Source organism: Syngnathus acus, chromosome 13 (genome assembly GCF_901709675.1).
Source record: "Syngnathus acus chromosome 13, fSynAcu1.2, whole genome shotgun sequence".
Taxonomy (NCBI): Eukaryota; Metazoa; Chordata; class Actinopteri; order Syngnathiformes; family Syngnathidae; genus Syngnathus; species Syngnathus acus.
The window spans coordinates 5,603,764-5,625,584 of NC_051098.1; the positions used below are offsets into that span (position 1 = coordinate 5,603,764).

Here is a 21,821-nt window from a genome sequence, read left to right on the forward strand (position 1 = left end):
CCCCAAAAAAACATCACAAAACAACGTCACTAGTGTAAAGTCTGACAATGTCGAGGTAGAGCTAAATACATATTAACAATACAAACTATGTCACGGTTGATCAATTGATCAAAAGCTGAGGGCAATGTTTGGCACAGGTGGAAACTACCATACATGGCAGTAAGTGATCGCCATGGTGACTACAAATATGCCCATTTGAGGATATTAATGTACTTAAGCGGCTGTTAGCGAATCAGAGCACTCGCTAGAATTGTTGTTAAGCAGTTGAGGCATTTAATATGACAGCATTCTGTCCAATCAGTGTTTTGAGTTTTGCTCTGGCAGTGCAGTGAGTCACCAAACTGTCTGGAATTAATGTTATGGATACGCTTAGGGCAGCTCGTTTGCCTCATGATTCTGAGGTTAAAGGTTCAAATATCTCTTCTTACTGTGTGGAGTTCTCTTGTACTTTCCACATTTAAAAAAGGCATGTTAGGTTGATTGAGGACTCAAAATGGATAAAACAATGAATCCATTATGATTATTGTTGGAATATCTGTTTTGATGGGGTTAAAGTGAAAATGCAGGGAAAAGGCCAACGTTTCAATAAATTTTAGGGGGCAGGTCCCACTGACCTTGTGGGGTGGCAGTCTTTCTTACAGGAGACACTCCTCTGATGTGATATTGTATCACACACAGACTTCATATGCAGTACTGTACGTAAAACCTGCAAGGCACTTTTGGGCAGGAAACATTCCATTTGCCTATTCTTTCAACACTACAGCACACCAACAGCCCTCACAAAGGCAGGTTTGCTACTCCGGTCAGGTTCTGTCCTATTTGTCCACTATTCATGATGTGTAAAGTGATCACAATTGTAAGGACACTGCATGGGGCCTTTGAAAATCGTATTTTGAATTTGACCCAAATCCTTGGGGGAAATTTTGAATCCATTGTTGTTGCTACTGCTACTAATGCTGTCTATTTTTTCTATTCATTTAAATTTTATTGTTTTGTTTTTTTGTTCCATTCTCTTTTCTCGGTCTCCTCTCAAACTCTTGTACTGTACAGTTCTGGTGCTGTCAGATAATCAGACCTCACCGTACAGCATGTATACACGTTTAAAAAAAAAAAAAAAAAAAAAGTGACTGTCAAACTATTCTCAGGATAAAGAGTGTAAACTGAGTGTCTAGCATTTAGTCTAACATTAGTATCATAAAAAAGTAATGGCCAATAGACCTTCAATTTCTGAGTACTAACTGCAATAAAGTTGTAATGTAAGGGCTAAAGTCAAAATACAAAAAAGTTTAAATGTTATAAAATATATACATATAAATTAATCTAAAACATTGTAACTAATATTAAAGACCTGATGAATGCACAGTTTGTCTATAAATAAATATATATATATATACACACACCCTGCAGAAAGCGGCAGTTCACTTTACATGATAAAATTGCAATTTCGGACTTTATTCTCATAATACTGACTCTTGACTTTTTCCTCTTAACATTACAACTTTATTCTACTGACGTTACAGCTTTTTTCTTTCTTGTAATTGTATTTCATTTCAATGTGGCATTATTATTCATTCATACATAAAAACAGTGTTAAATAAAAAGAAAATGTGTGGGGGGAAACAAATATAATACAAATGCAAAATATCCAAGTACAGTATATGAAATCTCTGCAAATATGAGAATTCAGCAATATTGTCATCAGATTTAATATGATTCCCTGCAAGTGTTTGTGTGTGTGTGTGTGTGTGTGTGTGTGTGTGTGTGTGTGTGTGTGTGTGTGCGCGCATGTGTGTATGTAGATAAGTTTGTTCATCTGCATGTGATGAAAAGGAGGTTGGTGGTGCTCAGAGGTCATCTTTTCCCTTTCAAGGGCATCACAGTCGCGTTTCGCGGTCTGTGCCGTTTTCTGACGTTCTTTGTAATGTCGCAGAATTTGAGATCACAAATTCTTCCTTTCTGAGCGCTTCCAGTTCTGTCCCGCCATTGGCTCGAGATCCACGAAGGGCGTCTTGTTCCTCCTTCTTCAGCTGTCTACTGAGCAGGATGAAGCCCGGGATGCACACTAGAAATGAGATCGTCCGTAGGCTCAAAGTCAGGCCCAGGTAGGCGATCCTAATGGGAAAAAAATTACAAAGAAATTCTGCTCATGTGGAAATAACTTCATATGCCGCATGTATTAACTGAAAGAGTTCTACCTGTATTTTGTAGTGTTGTAAATTTTACAAGCTCCTCTTCCACCGCAGCGTTTCTGACCCCATTTTAAACATGTGCTGTCAATGATTGCTCCAAAGTAAATGGGTGCCGGGATTCCGGCTGTATATAGACGGCAAAATTGTTTCAGCCAACAGTACACGATATTGTGGTTTTGCAGTAATGGTTAAATTAAGTTTCAAATTTTCCACACAAACAAGTTGTAGTATTTTTGACTCCTCTAGATGCCACTCTCTGCTCAACATTGGGCTGAAAGCACCCCTTTATTTAAACCCACAGTGCCATCTAGAGGAGTCAAAAAATAAAACTGATTCACAAAGTAAATTTGAAGTTTCATTTTTCCCATCACTAGTTTACGTAGTTCAGATAGAATACATTTTGAAGGACCTCACCAAGTGTATGTGTCGCTAGAGCATGGAATCCCAAGGCAAACGATTTCAGCTGTGGTTTGATGCACCTGTAAGAAAGAGATTTGGAGTCATATATTATACATATAATTTAATATGAAATGTGGGTCTTGAAAAGAATGATGGGACTAATAACAGAGTATTTAAATCCTTTTTAACCCCTCTTTGGTTTGGTCTCTTGGCTAGCTTTTATTTGGGGATCGTCTAAATTTTCATTTTAGTCATTCAGAGTGCTGCGAAGTCAGAAATTCCACTTGAAAGTTCAACCTCAAAATGTTCCAGTCAAAGGTAAACGAAGGAATTCTGACTCACAAATGTGTGTAAACTAGTGTTTGTGTTGTTTGTGAATACTATAGATCATTTGACTGACTGCAGTGTTGAGAGCGAAAGTAATATATTTAGTTTTGATCATTGATTAAATACCGTATTGGCCCGAATATAAGACGGTGTTTTTTGCATTGAAATAAGAAAAAAGTGGGGGTTGTCTTACATTCGAGGTCTAGACATTATACCCATTCACAACGCCAGATGGCGCCAGATATCTTTAAAGCGAAGGCTGAACTTAACTCCCCAGGCCAAAACGAGCCCCTGTCACGAAGAATAAAAATAGCGGTAACACAAAGAAGAAAAATAAAAAATAGCAGTAAGAAAGAAAAGAGAAGAAAATAAGAGAAGAGATAACAGATAACTGTAAGGACAGTGACACTGAGCACAGCGAGGCAGAGGATGTTTGTGAGGAGTAATGTTCTGACATTCAAGAGTTTTTATTCGCCATGTTTGAGCGTGCCAAACAAGGAATTTGACTTCGGTAAATCACAGCCTCTGTTCAACATTTAGGTGACTAACAACACTCAGGACATGTGAAAAATGGCAAATATTCTCAAACATTCCCTGATCTTAAACTCCCAAGAGGGCAAGGAAAAACTCAAAACTCGACAGATCTCAGCTCCTTTCAAGTTTAAACCAGTTTGCATTATTTTATTGCAATGTTTTTCCTTATTCAGATTTGTTTCAAGACTACAGTTACAGTTAGACTTCACTTTGATGGTTAATGCAGTTATTGCAATTTTGTTGTTTTATCACAGTAGATTGGTTTATTTACATTTCAAAAGCCAGAAGCCATTCATTTACAAATGTGATTGCACTTTAGTTTACATATTTAAATGTTCAGATATTAAGATGTAATAGACAGTTTTTGCATGATTTGAATGAGGCAAAATAACATGCTTTTTTTCTCGAATAGATTGTTATAATCATTTGTTTCAGATGTAGTGTAATTTCTTTCTGTATAAAAATTAAATTTGGTGTTCAAAAAGTCTTTTTCCAAACTTGAGTCTTGAAAAAGAGGGGGTCGTCTTATATTCGGGCCAATACGGTACATTTTCCAGAATGACTTCATTCAGAAAGCACAGTGAACTAATGATTACCATAATACCCAGAAGTCTAAGGGAAGAGACTAAAATGGGTGTTCTGTTCTAGAAAATGGATGCATGGCTGAACTTAATTTTAATCCTAAGTGGTTAACCGCATAGACAGTCTCTTCAGTGGAGTCTCTTAATGTTGGGCATGTTAGAAGTCTATAAATGTCATGTGTCAATCCATGTATAGCCATCAAAAAAAGAGATTTCTCCAACTACAATCTGTGACACTTTTCCTAAAAGAAGGTCAGCTCAGACATTTCAAAGTCAAAGTCAAAGTCTGCTTTATTATCAATTTCTTCACAGTCAAGACACACAAAGAGATCGCTACATCAAGGTCATGACAATTAATTATTATGACTGCAATTGTGCGTGCAAGCCTGTAGCTGGACATAGTCGACCGTAAAAGGGAAATAAAATGATTTTCGTATAGTACAATTGAAAAATAAGCTAAAAAAGAAAACTGTCACATCTCGTCCCCAGCCATGTTACTATGTGTCTAGGTTGTCATGGTTTCTGTCTGTCTGTATACTCGCCCCTCCCTTCCTGTGTCAACTCACAAACCGTGTACTAATCACAGTCACCTACCTCTCGTTACCTGTCTCGTATTTAAGTCCTGTCTGCGCATCACTCCCTGTCGGATCATTGTTGTCGTACTGTCCTGTTGTCGTCATGTCCTGCTGTCTTCTTGTTTCACGTCCCGGTCAGTCAAGTTATTGTTTTGTTTAGTCATGTCAGTTTGCCGAGTCTGTTAGTTTGTGTTCTCCAATAAACCCTGGTCCAAGCTGCATTTGGTCGCCCTGCTCCTTCCGATCCGTGACAAAAACAGCTAAAATAATATTTTTGCGCTTTCAGAGTGCACTTAGGGCGATTCTAAAATGCCAAAACAATCAATAAATGCTGACAACATTTCAATGTTCTTCTCTAATAGTGATAAACAGTTGGAAGTGCTACTAAGTGGTATCTGCCACCTAGAGGTGCACGATGTTATTACAATTTAAAATGGATCAGAAGTGGTAGAAGAAGCTGTTTTATTATTTTGCTCTTCCCAAACCTAGGCAATAGTCACCTTTGTACCCTAAATTACATATTTACAACAAATGGTAGAAATTGTAAGGGTCCCACCCAATATGTACCGTTTAACCAGTTCAATCATGCAACCTTAAAAGTACGGCAACAGTGATGACCCAAAATTTTAGCACCTTTTTTTTTCTGATAGTGTGTGATTTATTTTCAATCAAATCACACAGAGATCAGAATGCCTCACAAGCACTTTGAGGCAGAGGCCAGCAGTTTAGCTCAATCCTGTTGCATCATATCACAACTTCAGATCATTGTGGAGGAATGTTAGGAAGAGACCTGGAGTTTCTCCCAGCTGACATTGGATGAGAGGCAAAGTATACTCTGAATTGCTTGACAGACAATCAGAGGGCAAACAACCATTCTCGCACACATCCACACCGCTGGACAATCTAGTAATCTATAATCTACCGTGGATGTTTTTAAAATGTGAAAGGAAAGTCGAGTATGAGGGAGAATATGCAAACTCCAGAGAGGCAGGCTGGAGCCTTTGAACTGTGAGGCGGATGTGCTAATTAGTCGCCCAATGTTAGCAATGACAAGAAAATTAAACAGTAGCTGTTTGCACTCTGACACGAGTATCACAACATCGTCTGATCTGATTTGTGAAGAGCAGAAACTGGCCTTTCAAGATTTAATGCCGATCATGTGGCCCAGTGGGATTTCCAGCTATACAGATAAAAAAAAAAAATCAGCAGATACTGCAAATTACACTAAGACTTTAAATAACCCATTTGATAGCTAAATCAAGCAAAAATTTCCATATTGACATAAAGCATTCACTCATGCGGTATCCAAATCAAACACAGCACCACCTCAGCTCTACTCACTGATCTTTAAAACCTCTATGATCAAAAGGATGAGGGACATGGAAGCTTTTTGATGAGCTTTGGCACAAGGCTGACCTGATGAGGAGCATGTAGCCCGGTGTTCCTCCCAGGGAAATGATGAAGGACGTGATGACAGAAAGAGCCAAGAAGTACGGGAACATCCTGTCGCAGTCGTCCTTATCCGGGCACTGACCTGTATGGGCTGTCAGATTACCAGCCACACCCACACAGCTACAGTTCGAGAAGACCTGAACAATAATGCATATACATGAATCATTGGAAAACAGACACACTGACTGAACATGTGTGATAGTGTTGTTGTTTTTTTAACCGTAAAAATTGATTTCTTATGGAAACTTTGGTAAGTAAAAAGTAAAAAAAATGATTTTTTCCTCCTCATAAAAATCTATTAACCACGTCTAAACTTAGGCACTTTCCGTATCAGAGCTAAAAGACTGAAATGAAGGGCAAAACAACCCACCTCCCAAAAAGAATAAAGGAAAAAAATCACACATCCCAGATTTCAGTGGAGAGTGGAATTAGTTGATAACAAAATACTTTTACTCAAAATTGTAAATTTCCACAGGACAACTCATGTGGCTCACTATTGTGTATGGGCTCCACGTGCTTGTATGCATTCATAACAAGGTCCTAGCGTGCTCCAGACGAGAGGACGAAGAACAGCAGCTCAATTGTTACGGCTGTAAACTGATCATGTGGAGTTACGCTGTGATGATTAAGTATAGGGGTGTACAGAACTATTTCTTTTCAAATGAGCACGAGAGTCGTTTGCTGCTCATATTTTTTTCTTGACCCACTGAGCTCCTTCATAAACTTAAGACTTGAAGCACATAGGTCAAGTAGGTCCCGCGGGCCACATCCGCAATTGCTGCTGCCTCTATGAAATCAAAAATAGAACCTAAAATATGCTTTGGATGTGTACAACTGTCCGCAAAAAAGAATTGTGACGTAGGTCTTGATGTGAAAAGTCATTCATTCATTCATTCATTCATTTATATTTATTTACCGTAATTTTCGGACTATAAGTCGCGTTTTTTTTTCATAGTTTGGGTGGGGGGGCGACTTATACTCAGGAGCGATTTATATACATATATATGGTTTTTTTTCACTTTTTTGGGCATTTTATGGCTGGTGCGACTTATACTCCGGTGCGACTTATAGTCCGAAAATTACGGTATGTATTTATTTATTTATGTCAGGGTCTGGGAACTTCCTTTCTGTCCACAGGTGGCATCCGTGAGCAGGGTGGCTGAGGATCCACAGATCTGATCACCACCGATCAGGCTCATCAAGGGGAGGCTCTTAAGGAGCTTGCTGTCAACAACTCGTCGCCTGAGTATTAGACGATGTTGGTCACCTCTACAGCTGTTGAAACCACGTTCCCTACCCTGCTCGCCTACGCCACAACTCCTGGCTCTCCAGTCGGCCCGTTCGCCCTCCGCCGCGTACCATCGAAAAATCTGACAGAGTGATTTTGTCTTTCAGCTCCTGGACCCCACTCGCAGATCTCCGCTAAGATCCACTCCTCTCTGGCGACGCTTCACGCCCTCCCCTATCAAGGAACCAGCCAGCCACTCCTGTTTCGGAACCCGGCTCAACTACCGACCGTATCTCAGTAAATCCTTAACGATCACTTTGGTCTCTCTGAGTTCGTTCTGCATGTGGGTCAAAACAATCGCCCGCACCATGTCAATTTATTTATTCATTCATTTGTTCGTTCGTTCGTTTATACATACATTTACTTACAGTGATTGTTTTTTTTTTATACTGCAACATGCCTGTTGAAGTGGTCAAGCATTTAACTTTTTACAGTTTTACTTACTGTGTTTTTCCCTGAACCGGTGGAGATGGTGCAGCCAGCAAGACAGGGAGAAACAAAAGTGATTCCATTTCCTCCACAGACTGGGTCCCAATTATTTGCTGAGCAAAAACAGTTGGAGTTGCAGGTGTTGAAAAGAGAGTGTTTGTCATAAGATATGTCCTCCATGCTGGAAGAAAGAGAACAAGCCAATATGCTACTAAATACTGGTTGTGATGTGCACAGTACCAGAAACTTTCTAAACCTTCTACAATTTGACAAAAGCCTGTAGTCCAAGAGTTTCTACTGATTTTAGCAACCCACCTGTTGTACGGAAGAGTCACTCCAGCAATTTTGGCGTTCTCACAGCTCATCACAAAGAAAAACAGAGAGAGGACATAGCCAAGAAAAGAAGTTACAAAAGCAAATTTGGCTGCTCCTATAATGTTCAGCTTCATCTTCTTCATTAGGAGGCCACCAGAGAAAATCCCAAGTGCAACCGCTGGGATATTAATCACACCTGGGATTTGTGAACAAAACACAAAAAAACTAACATCATCATGTATTGGTATGGAATCTATGCGTACTATATATTATTTATTGTACACAAATCATTCATACCCATTAGAAAGTTGGCCTTTGAGGCGGATTGTCTAAAGTGCTGTTCGATGTATTTGGGTTTGTAGGTGACCATGCCAATAAGTGAGTTGAGCTGGATGATTGTCACACACAAGTAGATCAGATAAACAGGGTGACCCAACAGGGTCCGCAGGGTTGGAATAAAATCTGTGAAAACACATGAATAAAAGTCTATTAGATGAGTGAGTGAGTGAGTGAGTGAGTGAGTGAGTGAGTGAGTGAGTGAGTGAGTGAGTGAGTGAGTGAGTGAGTGAGTGAGTGAGTGAGTGAGTGAGTGAGTGAATTTTTTGGTAGGAAGTGGGTGTGAGAGAGCGAGAGTGTGTGAGATTTATTTAGATAAAGCCTTAGCCAGGCTCACCTTTGGCCATCTCTATGAAACTGGTGTGCTCTTCCGCTGGATACTTGTGCTTCATGGGGGCAGAGCCTTTAATAAAACTTGCCTGCTCAGGCTTTTCTGGGGTGTGAGAGCCTGGAACTGGTAGCGAGCGAGGCAGAAACCAGAATGGAATGGCAGAAAGTAAAGTGATGATGCCGGCTATGAGGTAGCCTAACCACCAGGCTCCAACCCAGCGGGAATCTGCTGGAGTTATTGTGATGGTTTCTGTTTTGGGGTAAATAGAGTGAGTTAATTTTAGTCAATGTTTGATGTCTACATGTCATGTACATTTGCTGGCACTGCATTATTATTATTAATTATTATTATTATTATTATCCATCCATCCATCCATCCATTTTCTGGACCGCTTAGTCCCCACGGGGGTCGCAGGTGTGCTGGAGCCTATCCCAGCCGTCATTGGGCATATTATTATTATTATTATTATTACAGCTTTGGTCTTTACATTTCTAACTTTTCATTAAAAAAAGGAACAATGCAACTTTTTTTCATCCATCCATCCATCCATTTTCTGTACCGCTTAGTCCCCACGGGGGTCGCAGGCGTGCTGGAGCCTATCCCAGCCGTCATCGGGCAGTAGGCGGGGGACACCCTGAACCGGTTGCCAGCCAATCGCAGGGCACACAGAGACAAACAACCACACGCACTCGCACTCACACCTAGGGACAATTTGGAGTGCTCAATCGGCCTACCAAGCATGTTTTTGGGACGTGGGAGGAAACCGGAGTGCCCGGAGAAAACCCACGCGGGCCCGGGGAGAACATGCAAACTCCACACAGGGAGGGCCGGAGGTGGAATCGAACCCGCACCCTCCTAACTGTGAGGCGGACGTGCTACCCAGTGCGCCACCGAGCCGCCTGCAACTTTTTTTTTTCCAGAAAATCACAATTTGATTCTCATAACATTCCAACATACTGTTTTCTGACTTGATGACTAAAGTAACAACAAAAATTGGGATGAAGTCATTTTGAATGGAATACCTCATTAACAATTCATGTAAAGACCACAATTTCTATATGGACTAAGGGCTGTGAGTCTTGTTTTTGCATAGCCTGTATTGACTTGCCACTTGCACTCTCTCTACAGCACTCTATTTGATTGGAAGTTGCTTTGGTTCATTAGGGTGACTGATTCTAATCCTGAACATCTGTTCTGACTCACACTCAACTCAATGTGCTGCACTTGCTTTTGTATTATTGAATATCATGTCTCAGTTTTATGAACGAGCTCTTTAGTTGAAAGTGCCAGAGGAAGAAAAAAAATCACTTTTCATGAATTCAACTGAGTTTTTAGCTGCTGTAAAAGTAAAAAAATTAAATAATTCTCTCTAACCAAGTAATGTGAAAATATACATACCCAGTTTTACAAATCCAATGTCCACGTAAATTTTTGCACATAAAGAGCCTAACAGGTAGCCAAAGACAGGCCCCACCACAGAGATGGTCTGCACACAGCCTAGAACACCAAAGATACACTTGAAAAATGTGGTAGACAAAGTTGAACACAGGCAAAGACCATCAACATCCATTAAATATCGAATACGGGCAAAATTTATTGGTGAACGAAATATTACTGTTGTTAACCGTTTTGGTTTAACAAGGATAATCCGTAGATCAAGTAGGAGGAGCACGCACTTCCTAACCAGATGTAATTAAAAAATAGTAGTCGAGCGTGCAAAAGACCCAGTGCAAATGCAATCAAGCCATCTAGTAGTGAATGGTGATATTACAAATTAAAATATAGAGTGGACCCCTGCTATTTATGATGAACGAATGAATGAATGAATGAATGAATGAATGAATGAATGAATGAATGAATGAATGAATGAATGAATGAATGAATGAATGAATGAAGCGGCAACTCAGTGTGGATGAGGGAGGCCTGCAGACTGCCATTATTATTATTATTATTATTATTATTATTATTGTTATTATTATCATTAGTATTATTTTCATGCTGCATATTTTGAGAGTGGAGTAGTATACAGTGATCCCTCGCTACTTCGCGTTTCGTTTATCGCAGCTTCACTACATGGCGGATTTTTTTTCCAAATTAAGAAAACATTTAAAAGTCAAAATAAAACTTCTAAATTGAGGAAACGTGTTTAACCTTTAGGACAATGTAGTGTTGCTCCAAATGTTCGTTTACATTCCTTCAGAAGTCCGTTTTTGCGTGTTAGCACGATCGCGAATTAGCATTTCCACTAACTCGTTAGCCTGCCCAGTACTTCTTGTTGGTGACCGTACTTTGCGGATTTCACTTATCGCGGGTGGTTTTTGGAACCAATTATCCGCGATAAACGAGGGATTACTGGTTTTGGTAATCGATTAGCATTTAGAGATGTCCTTAAATGTTCAACCTGCTGACGAATACACGCACAGATATTGTATACAGCGTAGATATTGAAAAGTGTTTTTTTTCTTACCCACGTATAATGCAGCATTCTCCTCAGTAGCAAAGTCATCTATGTAGGAGATTCCAAGGGGCTGAACAGGGGTCTCTCCAATCCCTCGTAGGACATTTCCCAGGAGTACATATATCCACATGGACAGGTTGGAATCTCCTTCACATTCTGGAGAAGATTATTTTATTCCAGTACGGTACGGTGTGCGGGCAGCTGAATGTGTTGATCTGAGTAGACGCAAACCTTTCACTGGCACTTGAGGTAATTTACTATCTTGGCTGGGGTCACCTGTTGAGCCGGGTAGACATGGCGACAAGGTAAGGCTTGAATTCACAACCCACTTGGCGGATGATTCAAATTCATATCTGTACATAAAAGTTAGAATGAAATCTAAGGAAAACAAGTGCCAATTTTCCATCTGTTTACTAAAAATCAAATTAGTGTACTGTAGTTCTTTACTAACCGTCCAATGATGAAGTGAGGCAGGGCAATGATGAAGGTACCAATAGACATCAGCACACATCCCATTGCAATCATCTTTGGCCGATGGAGCTTGGCACCAAAGTAACTGACAAAGGCTATAACTAACAGGTTACCTGACAGAAGAGATCAAATATTAGCAACTGTTTGATATGCAAATTTTCTGTATTCAAATAAGCCACCACTTTTGTATTTCAAGAAAGCAAAATAATCTGCATGAATCTTCTAACTACGTAAAGATAATGTTTATTTGACATAACATGCAGAAGAATGCACAGTAATGAAGCTTAAACATGAGCTAACATTTTATGTAGGTTAGCTTTGCATCAAGTCAGAAAACTGGACTAAAAGCTGCATGGTCAGAAAATTGTACCAAAAATTGCATGTCTAGTCCTTTGAAGGCTATGGTTACAAGCCATGCCTAATGATTTATCCTTCCTTTAAAAGATAATTACAACATTTCAAACAAACAGTAGGTCTTCAAGATTTTTCAAGTGATTTCATGAAGCAGATGAAATGCATTTAGCACGGCTAGCCAGATCAAGTGCTGTGATCTTTACAAAGATTAACATTATCATAATCCCACTCCCACCAGTCCAGTCTGTAGTTTTCCTTGTACCCAAAGTCAGCTGGGAAGGTCTCCAGCTCTGAACAGGATATACAATACAGTCCCGAGACCAAATAACAACTTACCGTGAATAATTCAAACCCCCTTGAAAGTGCTTACAATAGCCTATGTTAACAGTTTAAAAAAAATGATTATGATGACGATGGCGAAAATTACTTCAGCAATGCAGTATGGAGAAAAAACATGTAGTACATGTGATTACAGAGCAGAACGTACGAGTTATATTGCTTCATAGGGAGGTGTGTGCTGGTTGGAAAGTCTGCTGCAGAGGTCAGATAGCATCGTATCAGTTAGCACTAAAATGGTTTTGGTGTTGACCGACTCATAACCATTGGATCCATTGGCTAAGTGAAGATTGGTGGAGTGAACAACTAGTTTGATGGGTGTGTTTTTTTTGTTTGGCATGCTTACACTAGAATAAAATGAGCACCGTGTATACAATACACAGAATTTCCTCCTACCTCTCAAATTCAGACTTTTAGTTTCCATATTTCAGAATATTGAATACAGTGGGCATGATATTTCGTGAGCAAAAAATAAATAAAAATCTGAGAACAGATGAATTTGTGAATGTCAAACAGCAGATATTGTATGTGGGAGGTCCACTATTTGAAAAATGGATGGAGCCCACTCTTTTGTCCACTGTAATACTCTCCCACTGTGCTCTGTTTAGATTTGTACCTTCCCTTCCTCTATTTGAAAAATGGATGGAGCCCACTCTTTTGTCCACTGTAATACTCTCCCACTGTGCTCTGTTTAGATTTGTACCTTCCCTTCCTCTTTGTATTCATGTTGCCCTTCCTGCCGGTGTTTCCCTGGCAACAATCCTACAGGTGAAGCTGGTTGCCTTGGCCACATGTGAAAATCTTTAATGGGACAAAAGGGACTACATTTATGTAATTCAGCGTCATGATGATGTCGGTAACCTTCTCAACTTTTGAATAAGTGTGCCATGTTACAATGGGGCCTTCAAAGTGAGTTTAATGTATTCTTTGAGCATGCTCATAACTTAAGTACTCGTAACGCAAATCATATTTTTCCATCAGAATAAATAGAAATGGCAATCAATTCTATCTCCCCTTAAAACATTAACATTTTCAGGTACAAATTTATAAATAGACAAATGTCACTCTAAAGTATTTTACTTAAAAAACATCAATCAAATATAATGTAAATAATTGAACAGTTTTTGCATCATGATTTCAGGTTTTAATAAATTATGAAGCTCCTTCTTAGCAAACAAGAAGCAGTATAAAACATACGCAAAGAATACAGTCACAACTGCTCAGCAAACTGCACAAATATTAGCAAATTTTCACAAGCGATAGACTATTTTTTGTTTGAATAACCTTTGCTTACACAAGGCAACATTGATTCTAGTTTTGTTAGCCTGTCTTTGCATCCATGCATTTTGACTTAGCGTTAAACAAAAGGACCTTTGTGAAGCAAAGCTATATGTGATTTGTGTAATTCTCCTTGTGCTCTGTCTAATTTGAAGAGAAACCAGTTTGAGGCAGGCTCTTGGCCTCTTTTGAAGAAATCTTCACAATGTAACAAACTGCAGCTTCTTTGATGTATACTGCTACAGTTGAGCCAAGTAGGTTTATGCAACTGACCCAGAAACTTCGCGTCCGTCTACTTAAAGTCAGCATTACTTTGCATTTTTGCAGTACTGCGAGCAAACCATTTCAGCCGTAGCCTGTTCTAATAAAATTAAAAAGGTCGAATGTTTCTGTGCAATGCTCTTGTCCCCTCTTTCAAAATCACTTTAGTCAAGTATTTTTGGATAGGTTTTTTTTCATGGGAAAGTCACGGACAACAATAAAGTAACTACAAATTTTATTTTTTGTCTTAAATTGGATAGGGGATGGGATTAAATAAGTCTTACTTCTTCCCACTCTGCCCATTTTGTGCAGTAGATTTTCTGTTTATACCTAGTATTTATACAAAGTCTTCATTTAAATGACTTTCACCTTATTTTTGCTTTTTATTTTTGTCTTCATTTGATTCATGATATATAGTTTACATGTTTGAAACCAATAAATTCATTCTTTTTTTACTTGTTTCTTTTTTTTGTGATTTTGTTAATTGCAATTTGTTGCTCTTTAAAATAACTTGGTGACCTGTATTTTCTGTTCTTGTTCATCTCTTCCAACAATATTTGAAAGTATAGTCGACCCTCAGGATTTGTGAATGGTCGTTTGGATTTTTCATCAATATTTCACAAAAATAATTCACACAATACACAAATAAATACGTAAACAATTGCAAATGACGTTAAACTGCCATGAACATTTCACAGTGATAATTGTTGCAACATCTGCTGTCAAAATACAGGCGTGACGCACATCACACTTAGTTCACATCTCCACCAAATGATAAACCCGAGGACAAACAAACTCTCAACATTTCAGTTTGCCACTGTAGAAAATCTCTGTGTGCATACCATCCATACCTAAGAGCTGAAACAGCCGCTGTCAGTGTCTGTGTGCTCGCCCCTTCCTTCCTGTGTCTACTCCCAATCTATGTACAAATCACAGTCACCTGCCTCTCTGTCGCGTATATAAGTCCTGTCTGCGTGTCACACCCCTGTCGGATTGTTCTCTTCTCTCGTCTGTCGTCGTCGTCGTCGTCGTCGTTCCTGTCTTTATCTTGTCTTTTTGTTCAGTTAGTCTTGTCCCTAGTCAACCTTCCTATAGTCTGTCTTTGAGTTCTCCAATAAACCCTGGTCCAAGCTGCGTTTGGTCACCCTGCTCCATTCCTTCCATGACAGCAGCAGCGTGCGCATTTGTATTGTTTATTTTACACTTTGCCTCCAGCCAAAAATGGCAACTCACTAGAATTGTGAGTGAGAAATGCCATGGCTAAGGCAAAACAAAATATTGTGAGGACTGTTTAATACATGAGCGGACCGTATTAATCTTGAGTCAACAAGCAAATAGTTTCTATTCCTACACAGAAAGTGCTTGTCCTTGCTCAACATTATGACTCCCATTCTCTCCCACACACACAAGCCTGAGAAATCCTTTCTTGGTACCATGAATAACATTATGACCCATTCATTTTTCCAAAGAATAAAAGTGTGGGGCGAGTGGATGACGAATGCGACACGGAGGCTGGAAACAGCATCGACATGTAAGTGATGACAAGCTGATTTACGTACCTATCTCAAAGCTCCCATCAATGATGCCTATTAGGTAACTGGGAATGTCAAAGCGTCTCTCCAACTGAGTTATCGTGCTCTTCATGTAGCTCCCCGACAGAGCCTTTGCAAAATAGGCAAAGGACAGAGCCACCAGAAACATCTGAGAGGAGAATGGAAATGGATGAGGACAAATTAGATACACGTAAAAGGGTCTTTGTATCAACATACAATGGTGCTTTTGTTTACATTAAGTGAAGACAAGTAACAACCATGTTCAGATGAGTGCAAGATTGAATTAAGCTTTTACCAAGCAAATCTTTTCTGATGACAAATAACAGTTCCAATTTATCATTACAAAGATCCTTTGAAATGATTCCATGAACAAAATGATCTGTGTATGTCTGTATTGCTTGGTTTCTAATTTCTATTGGCTTCTACTGTTGTCAATCAAGAAGCCAGTTAGCATCACCTCTTTGGAACGTGACCCATCCTGCCTTGCCCTTTTTCGTTTACTGCAGTGAGAAGAGTTGCGAGGCAGCAGTTCCAAGTTTTACTGTGAAGTGTGCGTGCATAAAAGTCACCACCTGCTGAGGATGTAAAGTCCAGCCACCCCTGTTCAAATGACAGCTTTCCTTTGATAAAATAATGAGACCAAGATAAATATTTTAAAAACTTTTTCCACTTTTAACATAATGTATAAACTGTATGACTTAATGAGGGGGAGCTGAGAGGGAAAAGGAATGTAAAAGTAAGTGAGAGAATGTGGTCGCATAGTGTGCACAAACCCCGGGGATTTGGTCGTGTTCAGAATTAACCAATCCAAAACAAATTCATGTTAAATGGGAGTCAGCACATGCTTGCCAGCATCTAAAGTGCCTCTGATTAACTCCAATTAAAGTTCAAGTGTTATACATCTAATAGCTACTAATTATTTGGAATTGACCATGAAGGTGTGCTTGGAAAAATATGAAGGTTTCATAGCATATTCAGATAGCAAATTATGTATTTTAGCTTGCAAGTTGTTGACACTCTCTTGCGGTAAATGACAGTTTATGGCAAGTTTGATCATTATGTTCCATTTGAACATATCAGCGTTTAAAAGTAATCAATAACGTTTTATATATTTTTTTCGGCTAAACAAATTTTGAGATGAACTGTAGATGTTTTTGTTCTAGTAAATAGTCATAGTATTGTGATTTTTACCGGTATTGTTGGCAAAAAATAAAATTAAATCGAGTTATTCTGCGGTTAAAAAAACATAATACATGTTTTCTATAAATTCATAAGATTGTGAAAATCTATTCAATGACATTACCGCAAAGGTTAGACACTCCTATATGTGATACTGTATTCATTTGTACATTAACAGTTTTGTTTGAATGAAAAATATGAGCCAAACACACTATAATCTCAACCTATCAATGCTGGGTAAGCCAACTGAAAATTTTAGCAAATTGGAGTGTGATGTTCTCAGCTAATTACTACATTTTGCAATTTGAGAAATAAATGAAGCTGTTGAGCCGCATATAATCACCACTAGATTGTGACAATCTTAATTAGCAGGATTATGTGAAAACTGGTTTCCTAAATGATTGTGCACACAAAATCAAAGGATGATCAAGCAATCCCCTTAATTTGCATGCAGGGTAAACAAGCTGTAAAATTTACAGCAGCTTTCCTCCAGTCAGAGAATTCAGTCATGTTACAGCTCACAATGACATTGTTTGTTCCACAATGAATGACGCCCTCTAATAATGTGTACACTTTGTTCAGAAAAAAATTCTGATCCTTTTTGTTTGATCAAATTCTGTTACAATTTTTAAATCGTATTGCACAATTTCCTCTGACATTGGTGCATCTGAATTTGTGTGCAGCTTTGCACAGTCAAATAACTCCATTCTCAAGAAAGTCGTGATACAATAGATGTCACCCAATCTCTTTGGTACAATAAACAAAAAGCAGGTAAGTATAGGATTACATTTGCAGGAGAATGTGCCGTGTCCCACCCAAATGTAAACAATTCTGAGAAGAAACAAAGTCTGTATTATGAGAAGCTGCTTGAAGACCATTGTCTCACGTCACTTTTATCTGGTTGGAGAAGCAACAAGAGGGTTTGATCTTATTTAAAGTTCCACCAACTTTGTAAGAAGACTTTCTGCTTATTTTTTTTAAAGGTGGTTTTCCAGAGAAGGAAAGGCGAGAGTGAGATGGAAAAGCCTGAGGTGGTCTAATCACAACATCGCATGCTGTGTTCTCCCTTATTTCTCCGCTCTTTCTTTGAGGTGGACTATGGAACAAAACATTGTGAGGCAGGTAGATGGACAACAATGGAGATATAGAATAAAACCCAGAAAAGAGCTTGCCAAGTGTCAAACTGTTATACTTGAGACTTTGTTATAAAAAAACAACAACGTTACACTTGAGACCTAGTTCTAAAAAAAAAGACAGTGTTTCAATAATCTGATGAACTTTCACTTAATGCAAGACTGTCCCACTTTAAGTTCTGCTTAAAGGGCGCAGGCCAATAAATGCCAGCTCTGGTGTTACACCTCGAAAGAGGCTTACATGTTTCATGATGAATAAATGAGCATTCAATGTGCTTTACAATAGGCACTCAAAAGGAAACATGGTAAAGGGCACACACTTGTTAAAAAGTGAACTAAAGTTTTCTAAATAAGACCCGCACAACATTCTTTTATTATTCTCAACACCTACCGTGGCCAAAGATATGAGTTTATATACGTTGAATTGAGAGTGTTTATACAACTAAGGCAAGTTTGGAGCAACATGTGACGCATTGACAGGATTAACAATACATTTATCGTCAGTACCCTCCTTCACAAGATCAAAATAATTAAAATTCCCAAAATAATCTCATCTTCCATCTCATTGTGAAATAAAGACAGTACTTGCCTTAAGACTGGAGCAGGATGAAGGGCGTGTTTTTCTGGATGCATCGTCACTGCGTCGGGTCTTCTGCATAGCGCCGTGCTCTGCTCCAACCTCCATCCTCCTGAAAGGTCACTGTGTCTGCTTTTCTGTAGTCTACCACCAAGTGCAAATTCTTGGCACTGATGCATGTAAGCCTGTAAATGGATAATTCAAGCATGTGACCCACTTCTTATTCTCAGCACAAACAGAAACATCCTACAACAGGCAAAGGGGAGTACACATGAGTAAGTAGCACTGTGAAATGAATAAGAATCACCATACATTTAGCAGACTATAACACGATACTTATTGTTTAGAAAAACAGCTCTAGTTCCAAAATCGAAGCAATACTAAAATGCAATTTAAAATATACAAAAATAACAATGCATATAACTATACTGCAGAAAATTTTATTAACTTATCAACATGTATTAGAATTGTATTTATAAGTTTCGGTAAAATACATACTTGTACAAGGCATTTATGAAACCCATTTCAGATGTTCTGTCTTTCTTAGTTTATCAGTCTTGCCCTTTCTCTTCACCCCCACTCAGTATATTTTATCGTAGAGAGGAGTCATGTGAAGCTATGAATGTTATGCCTCAGGGGGCAGAATTAGTGATGCCACTTCAGCATGGATCGCAAACAGAAGACGCCAACAGCATTACTGTCAACAAGACTGCATGGAAGTCTGCATTTCTACACGGCTAAGACAGACCAAAATAATTGGACCTTGAAAAAAAATGTAGCTTATTAAAAAAAAAATCTTTTGGAGTTGTCATAGCGGAGGCAGTCACAAGCTCCAGATTAAGTATATTAAATTGAATTTACTTAAAGGAGACACTTTTATTTTTAAATGTGAAAGTGCTCCAAGCGAATACACTAAGCCTATTAACTATGAAATTAAATAACCAAAAAAAACTTTTGTGGACTGCCTTTTTCGGAAAATGCGTCTGTGAGTAAAATGTTTTCATTGACAATGTTTTAAAGAATAGCTGGCACCCTTGTAAAACTACACGAGTAGTTGAACCTAACTATTTAGGAGCCTTAAAAGTAGCACTCACTGGTGAGTTAGCAACCTGGGCTTTTTGCTAATTAGATTGGGAGCTGGGTTTTCGGAGGAACCTCATGCCTCGGAAGCATTCATGGTAGTGCTAGCTGGTGGGTTAGTGACCCAGGCTTTTAGCCTGCTAGTTAGCTCATTTGACTCTTAAACAAAAGGATGTTTGTATGGGTGAGTGTTTGTATGGGTTTGAGCCTCAAGCAGGATTGCCCTATGACCACCATTTACGGATTTAGATTGGGGTCAAAGATTTTGTACTTGGGAAAGGCGAATCTGAAAAAACAAGAGTTGAACCTGAAATGATGTGAATCTAAAAATATAAAACATGCAACTGAAAAAAAGAAGACTTCAAATCTTGAAAAATAAATGGAGGTGAAAGCTGAAAATAAATATAATTTATTCCAAAAACTGACCAAGGCGACACTATTTTCAACTCGAAAAAGTATTTTTATTTTGAATGCATTGTTTGATTTTTCAAGTTTCAAGCTCAGGACGTTTATTTTCAGATTCAAGTTTTTTTTTTTTCAACTACGAGTTTTGTTCTTTCAAGTACAAGACTTTCTACCTCCATAATGCACCATATACACACAAGACACAAAAAGTGGAATCCAACTTTGCAATGAAGTGCTGCCTCCAAGAGTGAATCACTTCTTTATGAGGACTAGCATAACTGACCATTTTGCTTCCAGCTTTTACAGTACAGTATGACTTATTTTATTTGTGCTACTTGGCTCTCAATAGTGAACTAGTTCATAGCTCACGTGCATCGGATAAGACTACCCCCTCAAAAACATAATTTCAACTAGGCAAAATAAGAGTGTGTAAAGTGTGACGTAATTTGAATTTTTGCAAGAGACATGTTAATAAGACAAACAAATAAACTGTTTTACACTGTGAACAAATGTATAATAAATCTCCCTTTTATTAAAGAAACCTATCTTCTAGTAAAACCCTAATTTGAACAACAATAATTGCTTAACACATTATCTGAAACACTGTGTTTTGCATGATGATTTTGAATGCTGCAGGGCCAGTTTAATGCCACTGACATCAATTAGACAACAGTAAAATAACACCTCAGACGCTTTCACTTGCTTAACTCTTTATTGACTGCTCATGTGGGAAAACACATTCACATGTGCCGTATATATTGTACTCACCTGACCAGTGAAATGATTCTACACGTGATGTTCACCCTGCTAATTAATCTTATGAATGAAGGGTTTATGCATTAAACCCAAAGACCCGTTTCTTTCTTGCCTCGGTCTAATCTTTCGTAATATAATCATTTTGTTCTAACAACTGAATTGTCATTCTTCCATACACCATCAATAAACTCGGAACTTTCCACATTCTCCACCATTCCAACCTTTTCTTTTGCTCCAAATTCATATGAATCCGGACATTTCCAAGGACACACTTATTTACTATATTACTAATTGTGCTGCACACTATATAATACAGTAATTCCCAAACATGGGTGACTAGTGTGCTGTGACCGTGATCAGCAGGCGAAATTATAAAACCATGCAATTATTTGTCCATTATTTGCTCATCTATCTATGCCAGTTGACGGGGGGGACAATGAGTAAAATACCTGTTGCCATTCATAAAATAAAAAGTGCTAGTTTTCAACAATTAAACAACACGATTTTTAAGTGAATGGAGAAAGATATTATTTCAGTATTCATACTTTGTGTGACATTTTATTTGTTTGGTGACGCGCTTTACTTTTCTTCTAATGCTTCTGGTGCTTTAATGGGCGCTTCAAAAAACACTGCTACAATAGTACCAGTATACAATGATCGTGAAACCCGATATGATATCATATATTAATTCATTTTTAGTTATTGAATGAGACAACCGTGGGTTAAATCATGAATAGCTACACGAAACGTGATGCCAGAGATGACTCATTCTATAGCTTTGTCGGATGCCTGCTTTAGTTATCGAGATCATTCATGCATGCAATCGAGAGGCAAATGAAAACATGAAGTGTGAAATCGTTTCCATTGCACACTGAGCTGAACTGAACTTTGAAGGCGAGTCGCTTACCTTCGTGACAAATTGTGGTGTGCTTCCGAGATGGAGACCACAGCACAGGTAAGCTCCGGTGTTTTAAGATGACAGAGAATGGGAGGAGGCGCCTGCTCTTAACTGGAGTCCGGTGTTTCGGCACAACACCAGCCTCCACTTGTAAAGATCAAGTCAAGCCAGCCTCCATTTAGATTGGCAATAAAAGTGTTACTGGTACCCTACGTTGCGGTAAAGCGCTGCAAAGTGCAAACGCGCTCGGATGACAAATTTCAAAATAAAAGCTATAATGACAGAAGTTGAATGGGAGCGTGATGGTCACTCCGAATCCCACTCCG

The 21,821-nt window shown here is 38.8% G+C and overlaps 1 protein-coding gene and 1 long non-coding RNA gene across 2 annotated transcripts; both read right to left on the reverse strand.

Annotated features, from left to right (window-relative positions):
* Positions 1-1,355: 1,355 nt before the first annotated feature.
* On the reverse strand, positions 1,356-21,714 carry slco1c1 (solute carrier organic anion transporter family, member 1C1). Its single transcript, XM_037267348.1, has 15 exons — positions 21,505-21,714; positions 18,369-18,541; positions 15,474-15,615; positions 11,666-11,798; positions 11,446-11,567; positions 11,224-11,370; positions 10,155-10,253; positions 8,763-9,005; positions 8,387-8,551; positions 8,090-8,285; positions 7,790-7,955; positions 6,022-6,194; positions 2,604-2,668; positions 2,196-2,313; positions 1,356-2,112 (listed from the first exon to the last, which is right to left on the reverse strand). The coding sequence occupies exons 2-15, from the start codon at positions 18,462-18,464 to the stop codon at positions 1,875-1,877; spliced, it is 2,103 nt and encodes a 700-aa protein (XP_037123243.1). The 5' UTR covers positions 18,465-18,541; positions 21,505-21,714; the 3' UTR covers positions 1,356-1,874.
* On the reverse strand, positions 12,713-13,339 carry LOC119132250. The gene is made up of 2 exons (XR_005099830.1): positions 13,079-13,339; positions 12,713-12,991 (listed from the first exon to the last, which is right to left on the reverse strand). It is a non-coding gene; the product is annotated as an uncharacterized LOC119132250 (long non-coding RNA).
* Positions 21,715-21,821: the final 107 nt, after the last annotated feature.

Excerpts from the sequence above, each read along its gene's own strand:
- slco1c1 (XM_037267348.1), bottom strand. The coding sequence starts at position 18,464 with ATGGAGGTTGGAGCAGAGCACGGCGCTATGCAGAAGACCCGACGCAGT. Across the intron at positions 11,568-11,665 it reads CCTCACTTCATCATTGGACG|ATATGAATTTGAATCATCCG; the intron begins GTTAGTAAAGAA and ends TTTTATGTACAG. Across the intron at positions 11,371-11,445 it reads ACCTCAAGTGCCAGTGAAAG|AATGTGAAGGAGATTCCAAC; the intron begins GTTTGCGTCTAC and ends AATCTTCTCCAG.